At 45.5% G+C, this 15,042-nt stretch overlaps 1 protein-coding gene across 9 annotated transcripts in view; it reads right to left on the reverse strand.

Annotated features, from left to right (window-relative positions):
- Positions 1-15,042, reverse strand: part of LOC143940419 (E1A-binding protein p400-like) — a 198,696-nt gene that overhangs the window by 15,344 nt on the left and 168,310 nt on the right. For 7 of the 9 annotated variants that reach the window (XM_077461762.1, XM_077461761.1, XM_077461758.1 and 4 more), the window contains 2 exons: positions 2,897-3,021; positions 2,330-2,494 (listed from right to left, as the gene is read on the reverse strand). In XM_077461762.1, coding sequence (XP_077317888.1) covers positions 2,330-2,494; positions 2,897-3,021 — 290 coding nt within the window. The remainder of the gene's footprint in view (positions 1-2,329; positions 2,495-2,896; positions 3,022-15,042) is intronic. The other 2 variants (XM_077461765.1, XM_077461763.1) reach the window with 1 other exon arrangement.

A 15,042-nucleotide genomic window follows, 5' to 3' on the forward strand; every position in this document is an offset into this window, starting at 1 on the left:
CTACCATGGCACTGTGGTAGTTCACCGATTTCTTCCCGTCAGTGTATCTGCCTGCCTGTACGGGATGTACGGGTACACAGATATACTGACAGATCTGAATGGGACCTGTATGGCACCAGCAATCGTCTGATCGCTGGTGCAATGCTTTACAGGCTCCAAAAGAAAAAAAAACGAATTAATTAAAAAGATTTTACCTGCAAAAATAATGTGCTTGCTTTATTTTTTTCTAAAAGGTTACCGTAACTTTAAAGCAGCCATTCTCAACTAGAGTTTCTACAGAAGTTGCAAGGGGTTCCTTGAGCTATGTTTCATTGTCCTCTCATATGATGGTATCTGCATAAATCCAACAATACTTGACAGAGTCAGCAGAATTACCCCAATGACCATTTTTTCCATCTGCAAGAATGGCATTTTGACCACCAATGTAAAGGGGGGGGGGGTGCATTCTTCCCACTGGCCACCAAAAAAACTGGATTTAGCAAGGGTTCCTTGAGACCTGGAAATTATTTCAAGGATTTCACTGGGCTGAAAAGGTTGCAAAAGGCAGCTTTATAGTATATTTCCACTTCTGCAGCTAAACTGGGATACCACTTACGTTACGTTTGTTACACATTTCCATTAAGAAAGCATAACTTAAAAATAAAAAATAAATTGCCGCTTACCTTTTTACTTCCTTAAAAATCCTACCTATTTTTTTCACTTCTACGTAATAAGGAGAGGACTCAGACATTATGTTTAACATAATTAACCCTGTGTGCACTGTGCTGACAGATCTCATTTTAATCACTTCCCGCCCGGACTATAGCAGTTGAGGGCCGGTCGATGGTTCCGTCATTCTGACTGGGCGTCATATGACGTCCAGCAGGGTAACAAGCCGGTGAGCACTCGGAGGTGCTGTGTCAGTCTGACACACTGACTCTCCGATCGCAGTAAGGAGCCTCCACTTCCTACCAATTGATCAGCTGTGAACAATCACAGCTGATCATCGCGTGAACCAGGAAGTGCCAGTAGACGGCATTCCTCGGTTTGCGCTAGCAGGGGAGCCAAATGGCGTCTCTCCCTGTCAGGGGGGGGGGGGAGTCTGTGCTGATAATTAGCACATTGATTATCAGCACAGCCCCCATCAGATGTGCCCATCAGCTGCCAGTCTGTGCTCCATCAAAAACGCCTGTCAGTGCTGATGCCCACAATAGTGACAATCAGAGCACACCACAGTGGTAATAAGTGCCCATCACAGTGCCAATCAGTACCCAGCAGTAACACTTGTCAGTACCTCACCTCAATAAACCTGCACTCATTGGCCATTTAAAAAAATAATAATCCAGGATTTAAATTATACAGCATGATTCTACCAGTACAGGTTGGCGGACTAGAGAAATATTCAAAATATAAATGTATATAAAATATTCCAAACAAGCAGAGAACAGCAGAGCTGAAGAAAGCATGTCCACTCATCGGAGTACAGTGAGCAATAATGGTTGTGGGTGGGGTTATCTTATGCTTATTTCTCTTGCAGGCGGCAATATAACCTGTGTCCAAGATTTCAGTTCCTGTGCCTAAGAATTCTAACAATCTCTAGGTCCCTCAATGAACGATAAAGAAACAAGCTTGCATTTTTTGGTTATTTTTATACAAGTTGAATTGTGTGTGGGGGGATCAAACTAATGTAGAGTGTGTTTATATATCAATGACTGCAGCTAAGGACAGAAAGTCTAGTTAAAGCGGTAGTAAGGGTTAAAAAAATAAAAATAAAACCTTCAAGGTAAAGGCATAATGTGCTAGTATGGATCGCATACTAGCATATTATGAAAGACTTGCCTTGGAACGAATCCCTGCCTGTAGGTTAAATAAAAAGCCAGAGCATCAAAAAAACAGCATGACAAAACATATTTTGTAGTTCCAGAGAGTTGGCTAATATGGTGTTGTACAGACTGAGATGCCAATATGAAAGCAGAAAGCGCAGTAATGCCATGCACCACATCAAAACAGGTGATCAGATATGGAGAGAGTTCATGGATTCTATGACAGGCATATTCGTGAGGAACACAGTAAACAAATGGGTACAGCATTGATGATGTTAATGGACTACGATTCTCAACAGTCATTATCTAGTGCCTAAACCAGTCCTCTAACCAGCCATACTATTGTCATCAACGCACACCAAGTTATTGTGAATGCTCTGAAAACATCTTGAGCTTACAAAAGGCACCCACTCTTTGCTCAAGCAGGCAAACAGCAGCATTGATTTCGAATATATGTTGTCATATTTGATACATATTTAATCTTTTTAGAACAGCATCAGAACTATCTACTGGTCACCAAAACATACCTGTATCTGAGCTTGAACTTGCTGGTTTCCAGCTGCCTTCTGTGCCTGAGTTAAGGAGGTTGTTAGGAATTGAGTTTTAATGGCTGACTGATTGGTATAGGTGACTTTTTGATGCTGGGATGCAGTGGACACTTGAGGTGTGGTTATCTGGAGGGAGAGGTAAGGCTGAGCATTAAAAGCCCAGGGGAAAGCAGATAGGAAGAGATAAACGTAGCACCAATTAACCACTTAAAAAACACAAGCTGTAAAGCAATAATACACTTAAAATCCCACTTGTTACTTTTTTGGGAAGTCTATAAAAGAAACAATTCAATCTATAACATAATACATTCTTAGCATCAATGTAACAAAAAAAAAAAAAAAAAAAAAAAAAAAAAACGTTCAGCAGTCTTTGAAGTAAAAGTCAGCAGCATTAATACAATGCTAAAATAAAATGTTAAACATGTTACAAACATTGATAGGCCAATACACAGATACAGCAGCAAATATGAGCAAATTCTATCTGTTTTTACGCAGATGCATTATTCTCTTGGGTAAAGACACACATTTAACAGTGAAGCCACTTACCTTCTGTTGTCCTAAGGAAGCCTGAGTCTGGAGAGCTTTTTGCTGTTGCTGCTGGGCAGTATGGTGTTGTTTCAGCTTCAACAAGGGTTGCATATGCAAAGGCTGAGCCATAAGAGTTTGCCCACCTAAACATGCAAAAGTACATGCTTTACTATAAAAATGTTGAAAAATGCAGAAGTAGCATGAAAGTTTAAGAGGTCCCTGTAAGGCGTTTGTTAATTTACTATATCATGAACACCAGATATGCAGTAAAGAATGATAAACAAAATACCACATGTGGTGTGCGTGTGTGTGCTGTTTTCTATTCAACGCCCTCTCCAGATGGGCAGGAACAGCTATTGCCAAAATAAAGACACGATCTGCATCCAGACCGGAAGGCCCTGTGTCTTAAAAAAAAGCTTTTGCTGAAGTTTAACCACTTGACCACTGGGCACTTAAACACCCTTAATAACCAGACCAATTTTCAGCTTTCGGTGCTCTTACATTTTGAATGACAATTACTCAGTCATGCAACACTGGACCTATATGAAATTTTTGTCCTTTTTTTCACACAAATAGAGCTTTCTTTTGGCGGTATTTAATCACCGCTGGGTTTTTTATGTTTTGTGCTATAAAGGAAAAAATACCGAAAATTCTGTAAAAAAAATGAATTTTTCTTTGTTTCTGTTAGAAAATTTAGCAGATTAGTAATTTTTTCTTCATAAATTTTGGCCAAAATTTATACTACTACATATCTTTGGTAAAAATAAGTACAAATTGGTGGATATTATTTGGTCTTTGTGAAAGTTATAGAGTCCACAAGCTATGGTGCCAATATCTGAAAATTGATCACACCTGAAGTACTGACGGCCTATTTCAATTCTTGAGACCCTAACATGCCAGAAAAGTACAAATACCCCCCAAATGACCCCTTTTTGGAAAGAAGACATTCCAAGGTATTTAGTAAGAGGCATGATGAGTTTTTTGAAGTTGTCATTTTTTCCCACAATTCTTTGCAAAATCAAGATTTTTTTTACTTTTTTTTATTTTTTTCACAAAATTGGCATATTATCAGGTTATTTCTCACACACAGCATATGCATACCACAAATTACACCCCAAAACACATTCTGCTCTTACTCCCGAGTATGGCGATACCACATGTGTGAGACTTTTACACAGTGTGGCCACATACAGAGGCCCAACATGCAGGGAGCGCCATCAGGTGTTCTGGAGCACCCCGGCCAATTCTGACATTTCTCTCCTACATGTAAAAATCATCATTTATTTGCTAGAAAATTACATAGAACTCCAAAACATTATGTATGTTTTTTTTAGCAAACACCCTGGAGAATACAATGGTGGTCTTTGCAACTTTTTATCTCGCACCGTATTTGCGCAGTAATTTTTCGAATGCTTTTTTTTGGAAAAAAAAACAGTTTTGGGCTTAAAAAAAAAAAAAAAAAACAGTAAAGTTAGCCCAATTTTTCCATAATGTGAAAGATGAAGTTACGCTGAGTAAATAGATACCTAATATGTCACTCTTCAAAATTGCACACGCTCGTGGAATGGCGCCAAACGTCGCTACTTAAAAATCCCCATAGGCGACGATTTAATTTTTTTTTACTGGTTATATGTTTTGAGTTACAGAGGAGGTCTAGGGCTAGAATTATTGCTCTCGCTCTAACGTTCGCAGCGATACCTCACATGTGTGGTTTGAACACCGTTTTCATATGTGGGCGGGACTTACGTATGCGTTCGCTTCTGCATGCGAGCACATGGGGACAGGGTCGCTTTAAAAAAAAAACATTTTTTTTATTGTTCATTTTACTTTATTTATTTTAGTTTGACATTTTTTTCCCCAAAAATAATTTTTTTGATCCCTTTTATTCCTATTACAAGGAATGTAAACATCCCTTGTAATAGGAATATGGCATGACAGGTCCTCTTTACAGTGAGATGTGGGGTCAATAAGACCCCACATCTCACCTCTAAGCTGGGAAGCCTGAAAAAAAAAAAAAGATTCTGTCTTTGATCGTATTAGCGATTCGGTAGAAGCACCGGAGGGCGGCGGGAGGGGGGGGGATGTCTATGGCTGGGTATTGCAGGGTATCACCGACTATGGCTGGGTATCTCAGAGTATGGCTGGGTATCTCAGAGTATGGCGTTGCAGAGTATTGCATTGCAGGGTATTGGCGGGTGTTGCAGAGCATTGCAGGGTATTGGCAGGTGTTGCAGAGCATTGCAGAGTGTTGCAGGGTATTGGCGGGTGTTGCAGAGTGTTGCAGGGTATTGCAGAGTGTTGCAGGGTATTGCAGAGTGTTGCAGGGTATTGCAGAGCGTTGCAGGGTATTGCAGAGCGTTGCAGGGTATTGCAGAGCGTTGTAAGGTGTTGCAGAGCATTGCAGAGTGTTGCAGGGTAATGCAGAGTGTTGCAGGGTAATGCAGAGTGTTGCAGGGTAATGCAGAGTGTTGCAGGGTAATGCAGAGTGTTGCAGGGTAATGCAGAGTAATGGGGGTATTGCAGAGTAATGCAGAGTAATGGGGGTATTGCAGAGTAATGCAGAGTAATGGGGGTATTGCAGAGTAATGCAGAGTAATGGGGGTATAGCAGAGTAATGGGGGTATTGCAGAGTAATGCAGAGTAATGGCAGGGTATTGCAGAGTGTTGGCAGGGAATCGAGGGGTTAATTTTCGGTGAGCAGTGATGTGGGCACTGCAGATGCAGCCCACATCGCTGCTGACACCGATCTCTTCCCCCTCCGCTGTACCGATCGGTACAGAGAGGGGGAGGGAGGAACCGGCGTCATAACATGACGCCGGTTTGTTTACAAGTGATCACTCCGTCATTTGACGGAGCGATCACGTGGTAAACGGCCGCGCTGAGCGGCCGTTTACCGTGATTCGTGATGCGCCGGGTCCACTGGACCCAGCGGTTACGGATGCTCTCGTGTGCGCGCCCCAGGGGGCGCGCGAGAGCAGATTTCTGGGAGGCCGTTAATTAACGGCCTCTCAGAGTTAAACAACCGCCCTGAAGCCGTTAATCGGCAATGGGCGGTTGTTAAGTGGTTAACAGTGCTTTTGCATCAGTTAAAACTGGAATTGCAATTCTTGCATGTTCCAGTGCGGTGCGATTTTGCAGCCCTTTCATTTCATCGCACTGGAACACAGAGAACATAGTGCATTTACTACTTTCAGAAACCGTGCCACACCAGAACACATGGTACTGCTGTGCCATTAACATTACACTGACACCCACAGCAGACAAGCACCCGCAGGAACAAGAATAAAAGGATAAGTATTTAAAGCACACTTTGTTTTTAAGGTAAAAAATGGTGTGCCAGTTTTTTCACAGATTTTTTTTTCAGTCTGAATGGTGCAAAATGTATTACTATACAAAAGTTCATTGTGTGTTTAAAATATATTTTTGTTGTGCAGCACATAATTGATTTCCACCGACTCACCACCAAGAGGAGATTTAATCCTTTTTAAAGCTACTAGGGATTTTTCGCTGTGGTGTCTCTATGCTTTTAACCAGTGACTGATCACACCAGACACATATACAACAGTTAGGGCTCATGTAAACTGCAGCTGCTAAACTCACATTAAGGCTGGATTCACACCTATGCAGTTTTAGTGCTTTTTGCATTTTGCAGATTTGCATTACAGAGAAACAAACACAAAAACATTTTTTGGGGTGAATTCACATATGGCAGAATCTGGGGGCCCCCCTTGTTAAAGGGGTCCTCCAGTTTCCGCTAAGCCTCCTGCCCGCAGACCCCATCAACGACCACCCAGGGTTGTCAGGAAGGAGCCCTTGTCCCCATTAACAATTGAAAGGGAGACAGGTTTGCAATAGCATTTGGGGAAATGGTCACAAAAATCAGGCTCAGGAACATTGTATCCAAAACCTCATAAGATATGAATGTTCGGGAAGTAAATATTGGTCCAAAAAGAAAAAAAAAAACACCAAGTGCAATGATTTTTTCAGCAATGCAAGGACTACGTTGATGTTTGAATAGATAGAAAGCATAACCCATCACATTGCATTATCTAGAAAAAAAAACTCTCATATGAAAGATATAGTGGCAGGTCTACAGGAAATCAGACAGAAGCCTAGCAATTGCAGTAATTAGGACAGATGTTTTAAAGCCATGATGGGACAGGTGTCCCTAAATGGATAAGGGCCATGTACAGGATCTGGAAAGTCCTTGTACTTATTTTTAAAATTGGAAAGCAATGACCACCCCTTGTGACTGTAAAGCTGTAGGGAGGTGTAGAGAAACCGGGAAAACAGCATGTAGGAATGGTATAGAAAATAACAAGACAGCAATAAAGACTTTGGGGTTAATTTACTAAACCTGAAGAGTGAAAAAATAGGATTTTTTTTGTACTCACCGTAAAATCCTTTTCTCTGTAATTCACCGACTGACACAGCTCTTCTCTTAGGCACTGGGTTGTTACGCCACGTTTAGGAGAATACTAGGCATTACATGTTATGTAAAATACAGAACTTTCCAGTTCCACCCAAGGGGCGGTCCCTTAGGCAACAACCCCCCAGGATGCCATGCGGCCATCAGTACGTCAACAAGCAGTATAACGTAAAGAAAAACAGAAGGGGCGGGTGCTGTGTCAGTCGGTGAATTACAAAGAAAAGGATTTTACGGTGAGTACAAAAAAAATCCTATTTTCTCTTATATTCACCGACTGACACAGCTCCTCTCTTAGCCATTGGGACATCCCCAAGCAGTGCCAAACGAGGGGTGGGAAAAACAGCATAAAAACTTCACCCACCATGGCAAGTGGGAACTGGTATAACTTTACCCACAAAAACAACAGCGTGTGGAAAAAAACACCACAAAAACAGGGTACACCTCAACAGGAGGCACTACCCTCAACTCGCCCCAAAAACTGCACGAACTAATGCAACAGTGCATTAACTTAAAAGGTACTGTGTTTTTACCCAAAAACCCAGGAAAAAAAAGGAAAAATTGCATACACAATTGCAACTATACAGCCGCCTGCAAAACTTTGCGGCCAAAACAGGCATCTACCTTGTAGAATTTGGTAAAAGTGTGCACAGACGACCAGGTTGCCACTTTACACACTTGAGCGACAGACCCTTGATGTCGGAAGGCCCAAGACGTTCCGATTGCCCTCGTGGAGTGGGCCGTGACAGGAAAGAGGGGCATCTGCCCCTTCAGGGCATAGGCCTGTAATACAATCTGACTGATCCACCTGGAAATGGTGGCCGACGAGACCGCCATGCCTTTATTTGGACCAGCCACTGAAACAAACAGTGAGTCTGACTTCTGGAAGGGAGCCGTGGCAGACAAATACACCTTCAGAGCTTTAACCACGTCCAGAGCATGAAGAGCCACTTCCTTAGGATGTATCGGCTTAGGACACAGAGATGGCAACACAATGTCCTCATTAATGTGAAACGCCGAGACCACCTTCGGCAGAAAAGACTGTTGTGGACGCAACACCACCTTATCCTTGTGCATAACCAGATAGGGCGACTTGCAGGACAAGGCCGCCAGTTCCAAAACCCTCCTAGCTGATGTGATGGCCACTAGAAAGACCACTTTCTGGGAAAGAGTCAACAGAGAGATCTGATATTTTCAAATGGCGGCTTTTGTAGCGCTGACAACACCAGATTCACATCCCACGGAGGTAACGGTGGACTCACCGGAGGGACAACATGCCGGACCCCTTGGACAAAAGTACTCACTAGGGAGTGAGACGCCAGGGGTCGCTGAAAAAAAAAAAAAAGACAACCAAAGCTGATATTTGTCCTTTAATGATGCTTAAGGCCAATCTCTGGTCTACTCCTTGCTGTGGAAACAGCAGGATCCTGGATATAGAAAGGAGCACGGACGCCATCCTTTCTCCTCACACATGGAGATGTAGGCCTTCCAGGTACAATGCTATATCTTCCGGGAAGAAGATTTCTGTGCTCTCCTCATAGTTGGGATCATAGTCCGACAGAACCTGGCCCTTCAACACCTGGCTCTCAATAGCCATGCCTTAAGACAGAAGGTCCTCTCGCAACGGCAGTCGCCAGGGAGTGTCTGCCACTAGGTGCACTAGGTCTGCGTACCAGGGACGCTGGGGCCAATCTGGGGCAATCAGTATAACTGGGATCCCCTCGGCCTCCACTCTGCAAAGCAGACGTGGTAACAGTTTTAGTGGAGGAAAGGCATAGATCAGCTGGTACTGATCCCACGGAGCCACCAGTGTCTGACGCATCTGCCCAGGGATCTCTTGTCCTGGACATGAATCTCGGCACCTTCCGATTGAGACGGGAGGCCAGAAGATCCACGTCTGGTGTGCCACACCGCAGGCACAGTAGCCTGAACACCTCCGGATGCAACGCCCATTCTCCTGGGTCCAGCACCTGGCGACTTAGATGGTCCGCCTGCCAGTTCTCCACTCCCGGATGTAAATGGCCGACAGGGCCGGTACATGTCGCTCTGCCCACCGATGTATGTGAGCGACCTCCCGTGCGGCGGCCGAGCTTCTTGTTCCTCCTTGGTGACTGCGTATGCCACTGCAGTGGCGTTGTCTGACTGGATCCTGATCGGACGCCCTCGCAGTCTTATCGACCATGTGAAGAAGCATAGCCTGATCGCTCCCAGTTCGAGCAGATTGATCGGCAACTTGGATTCCGCCATCGACCAGAGGCCCCGAGTCGACTGAACTCCCATTACTCCACCTCAGCCGGATAGGCTGGCGTCCGTTGTGATCACCGTCCAATTTTGAGGTAGGAACGACTTCCCAGACTGACGCACCGGTGACCTCAGCCACCAGATCAGGGAATCCCTGACTAACTGGCTCACATGGTTCTGTCGATCCAGGGACAATGGAGATTTGTCCCACTTTGTCAAAATCTCCTTCTGCAGAACTCTGGTGTGGAACTGGGCATATGGTACTGCCACGAAGGAGGCCACCAAGAGTCCCAGGACTCGCAGGCAGAAGCGAAGCGATGACCACTTGTGGTTCATCAGCAGTTTTACCGTGGCTCTGAGAGTCAGCAGCTTGTCCGAAGGGAGAAACACTCTTGCTTCCCTGGAGTCCAGCAGTAAGCCTAGGTACTCCAAACGCTGAGACGGTACTATCACCGACTTTTTTAGGTTCAATAGCCACCCAAATTCTTGCAGGGTCTGCATGGTGATCGCCACATCTCTTCTAACTCTGAGGTGGAAGAAGTTCTCAGGAGGAGATTATCTAAGTAACCCACGATCGCGATCCTACGCCAACACAGGAGCCAATACCTTGGTAAAGACTTGGGGGGCTGATGCCAAACCAAAGGGGAGAGCCACAAACTGGTAGTGGGCTTCCCCAACTGTAAATCGCAGAAGCTTTTGATGCTGGAGGCATATGGATATGTGCAGGTATGCATCCTGGATGTCTAAGGACACCAGGGAGTCCCCTTGATGGAGTGCAGCGACTACTGAGAGAACGGATTCCATTCTGAACCTCTGCACTTTCACAAAGTGATTGAGGGCCTTTAGATCCAATATTGGACGTACCCCTTTCTTCTTGGGAACTACAAACAGGTTTGAGTAGAACCTCTGGAAACGTTCCAATTCCGGAACAGGTACAATCACCCCGCGGTTGAGCAGGTCCCTTACTGCCTCCAAGAGGGCCTCCCGGCAAGCCGGGAGAATGGGTATGCTGGAGGGGAAGAATCTGTTTGGTGACCAAGAGAGGAACTCTATCTTGTAGCCGTAGGAAATCAGATCGCAGACCCATTGGTCGAACAGTCAAGAGGACCACTGGGCTGCAAACTCCCAAGGCGACCCCCCCACCCGAGTCATGGGTGGGGGCAAACCTTCATGGGGTAGCACTTTTGTTCACAGGCTTGTTAGGCTTGCGGTTCCAGGGCGCTTTGGTCCTTCAGAGGTCGTCCTGTCAGGTTGGGGACATTTAGCCGAAGCTCCGGGCAGACGAAAAAGCCGTTTGTGAGCGGAAAAAGAGGGCCCTTTCCTACGGCATGGCTCCTTAGCCTTCCTGGCCCGTGGAAGTAGTGTACTCTTACTACCTGTGGCATTTTTAATAATGTGATCCAAAGAGGCTCCGAAGAGTTGGTCGGTAAGGGAAGATCCGTCGGGGGTTTTTTGGATGCCTGGTCAGCAGACCAGCATTTCAACGCAATCAGGCGCCTCAGCACCACTGCTGACACTGAAGCCCTGGATAACAGGGGAAGGATATCCATGGCCGCGTCACAAACGGCCTTGCACTAGTTGGTCTTCTAGTTCCACGCAGACAGGAGAAGCCTGCTGTTCTCCCAATTCGCGGTGCAACAGTTTTGCCCACTCAGTCAGTGTCTGCGATGTCAGTGCTGGTCGTATAGTTGACCCCACAACCGTAAACAAGGAACGAGCCACTGCCTCGGCCTTCCTGTCCATGGGATCCTTAAATCCTTCTACAGGGATCGCGATTACTTTGATTAACCTGGATACTGGGGGTTTCACGATCGGAGGAGCCGACCACTTTTTGAGAAGGCTCTCCTCAAAGGGGTAACGCACCGCCATGTATTTGGGGACTGAAACGGTCCATTGCGGTCGACCCCATTCCTTGTAAATGAACTTGTCAAAATAAGTCAGATACTGGAACACCTTAGGTGAACGGGCTGGCTTACGGGAACCAAAAGGGACCGCTACATCAGCAAAGGGATCTGCTGGCTCTTGAATCTTCAGGGTATCACGCACAGCTGTGATAAGTGCTCCAACAAGCACAGACCCAGACGGGGACTCATCCTCATTGCCCAATCGGTCCTGGTCAGCGTCATCTAAAACGACAGAGCAGGGGTCACCAGCCTCAGCAGGGCCAGAGTCTGCGTCAGAGCTCTTCCCAGAGGAAGCGGGGGGGGGGGAGGGGCCGCTTTTTAGAACCTTTGCGCCCACGCACCGCCTCCACCTTGGCAACGAACGATTTGAGGATCGACACCGACAAGGTGTCCAAAGGCACTGTGCATTCCGCAGACGAACCGGTTGCAATTGCCTGGATTTCGGGGGAAGAAACACCAGTTTCTGAAGCCATGCTGACCCTACCCTGTCTGCTACCTGAAGGGGACTTAGGACAGTGATGGTCCCACTCTCCTTACTGCTGCTGGCTGAGGGGCTCTTTCCCAGAGGACTCACCACCGAGACAGGTTCTGCGCTGTCCAGCAAGTAGTGCCTGTGGTCTCTGTTAGCTCCCAGGTGCAGAGGAATCCACTCTGTTTCATTCAAAGCTGCTGCTAATGGCGCTGAAACCACTCTGCAATGTGCTCAGGCTCAAAGGAAATGGCTACCCAGCGTCCAACATAAGGACATAAAACACTGGGAAAACACGCTGTCTCTGGAGAAGCTGAAAAATGTGATCAGGCTTCTACAAAATGGCCGCTGCATCCAGTATAAGGAAAAATCACAGGGAAAATGGCAGCCGAGACACAGGAGAGCATGCTTTCCCTTGCCCATACCTAAGATGGCCGCTGACACTGAAAAAATATGAGCGGTGATCAGCGCTGCAAAGATCACAGGGCACAGCCTTACAGGCACCCCCAGGGACATGAAAAAACACCACTCAGGACACAGCCAGCCAGTGCAGCCCCCCCACAGGAGAGTCCCTACACATGACACACACCGCTAAGCAGCCACACGCAGCATCCCCCACAGGGAGGGGGGGAGAGGGAAGAAAGGGAGAGAAGAGAGGGAGGTGAGGGACCCCCGAATCAACCTCCCAGGGAATGCCCAGATGCTCAGCCCCCCCGCGGCAGGGAGAGTTGTACTTACCAGTCCTGAAGAGCTGGGAGACATTCCATTACTGACCCACTCTCTGATCAGTACAGGGTGGCTGCTGGCCTTGGCACACTGTGATGCAGACATCAGTAGCCCGGTCATATGTGCTCCCCTGAGCATAAAAGCTCATGACCACCTCTGAAGCTGAGGTACGTCATGGCTGGCCTAGCGCGTAGCTGTGACCTGCACACGCTTGCTGGCCAGGCTGGGGAGACTACAAGGATAAGATTATCCAGCCTGTCACCCAGCCGGCTGTTGATAGCAGATCACAGGATCTTTCATCTTGTGCAAAAAGCAAAGCTTCTGCAGAAAAAAGACGGACCGATGGGCCCGTCAGGGTTCCTAGGTCCTTCTCATTCACTAGGCAAAATAAAACTGATGGCTGCATGGCTGGGGGGTTGTTACCCAAGGAACCACCCCTTGCGCGAAACTGGAACGTTCTGTGCTTTACATAACATGTAATGCCTAGTATTCTCCTAAAAGTGGCGTAACAACCCAATGGTTAAGAGAGGAGCTGTGTCAGTCGGTGAATATAAGAGAAATTAGTCTCACTTTTGCATAGAAACCAATCAGCTTCCAGGTTTTATTCCCAAAGCTTGATTAAACAAGCTGAGGTTAGAAGCCGATAGGTCTCACTTCTGCAGAGAAACCAATTTTGCACTCTCTAGCTTTAGTAAATAAACCCCTTTGTGTACTTCTCCAAAGGAGAGTAAAATAAAGGCCCGGAATGTCGCTTCTCTAAGCTGGAGCAAATGTCAGCAGACCCCCCCCCACATGCAGGGGTGGGGGACAAAACTTCATTGTGAGGAAGACTTCTGAGTAAGTCTGGTGGGTTTAGAGTTTAAGGGTCTGCTACAAAAGGTTGGATCTTCAGAAGACGAGGGTGTCTGGAAAGGGCAAACAGATTATACACATGAGGTAAAAGATGACAAACCAACAGGGAGGTGTGAATTTAGACAGTGGGGTAGGGACCCCCTTACATTTGTAACTGCCTCAATATATTCCTCAAGGAATTTTGCAAAGGAGGACACATATTTAACAAATTACATTCTCCAAGGCATCTACACATAAGGGTGGTGCAGAGGACAAGAGTTATAGTTTTGATGAAAGAAAAGGATTATCTATATCAAGAGAAAGTTTACAAGTGAGGTAAACGAAAGACACTGCAACAGGTGTACAATCCCTGGGGAGTGGTATTTTACAAAACATATCATGTGGTTATTAGAATCTATTGGTAAGCAATATGGATCTAGAAACAAAATGAAATTAAATAAACCAAACATAACAATGAAAACAAAAAAATATCACAAAAACACATGATTAACTGAGAAAGAGATCAACATCATTATACCGAAAGGTCATACCAGATGGTGTTCTTGTCTGGAGGTTAAAAATCCAACAAACTTCTCTTTCGAGTAGCCTACAATGTGAACTAGGGTAGGGAGACTTTATCAACTGAGGGACTAGTTATGTTGTTTATTCTGTGGAATGCACCTCCTGCAAATCACAATATGTGGGGTGCACCACGAGACCCCTGAGAACACGAATAAGTGAACATAATCAAGGGGCATGCTGGTAGGTTAATTGGATCCTGTCTAAATTGCTCCTAGTATGTATGAATGTGAGTTAGGGATCTTAGATTGTAAGCTCCTTGAGGGTAGGGACTGATGTGAATGTACAATGTATATGTAAAGTGCTGCGTAAATTGATGGCGCTATATAAGTTACTGAAATAAATAAAGGGCATCTTACCCTAGTGACAAAGGGTTATCTAATATGTGTCCAAACACTTTAAACATTCACACCCCGGTAACATGTCATCATTTGTGTTTTATTGTCTGGAAAAGTTTAAAAATCCACCCCGCGAGAACAGTGGAAGGATATGCAAGCCCACAACGAGAACAGTCAATCTCTTTTTTTAATTCCTTAGGGAACAAGGCAGCGAACACACACAAGGATGAGTTAATAACATCTTAAAGTTAAGCCAATCATTATATACAACCCAATTAGCTTGATCAAAATAAGAAAAGGTTAGACACTGCCTCCCTTGTTATGCCAAATAGAATATGTAGATGTTGTGCAGAACTAGGTGTATCTAACCAGAGACTAGTAGGTACTGCCTCAATCAGTCTACCGTAGCAAGAATTTAGCAAGAAATCAGAAGATAAATAACATTTTGATGGTGAAAAATCAGCAACCTCTGCTAAAATGTCAGCGTTGCCCTAGCATTTCGCCAATATAAGCGAGCAATTCAGGTTCTACTGCACAAATATAGTCAGGGGGAGGAGGGGCAGAAAAGCATTTATGGCTGGTGGCACCCACAGTTTTCAGAAGAGGAGATAGCCTTTGGAATACATCAGACATAGTGGCAGAGAATTCCG

This window comes from Lithobates pipiens, unplaced genomic scaffold, assembly GCF_037356315.1.
Source record: "Lithobates pipiens isolate NorthernLeopardFrog02 unplaced genomic scaffold, aLitPip1_a1.2 Scaffold_3, whole genome shotgun sequence".
In the NCBI taxonomy this organism is placed as follows: Eukaryota; Metazoa; Chordata; class Amphibia; order Anura; family Ranidae; genus Lithobates; species Lithobates pipiens.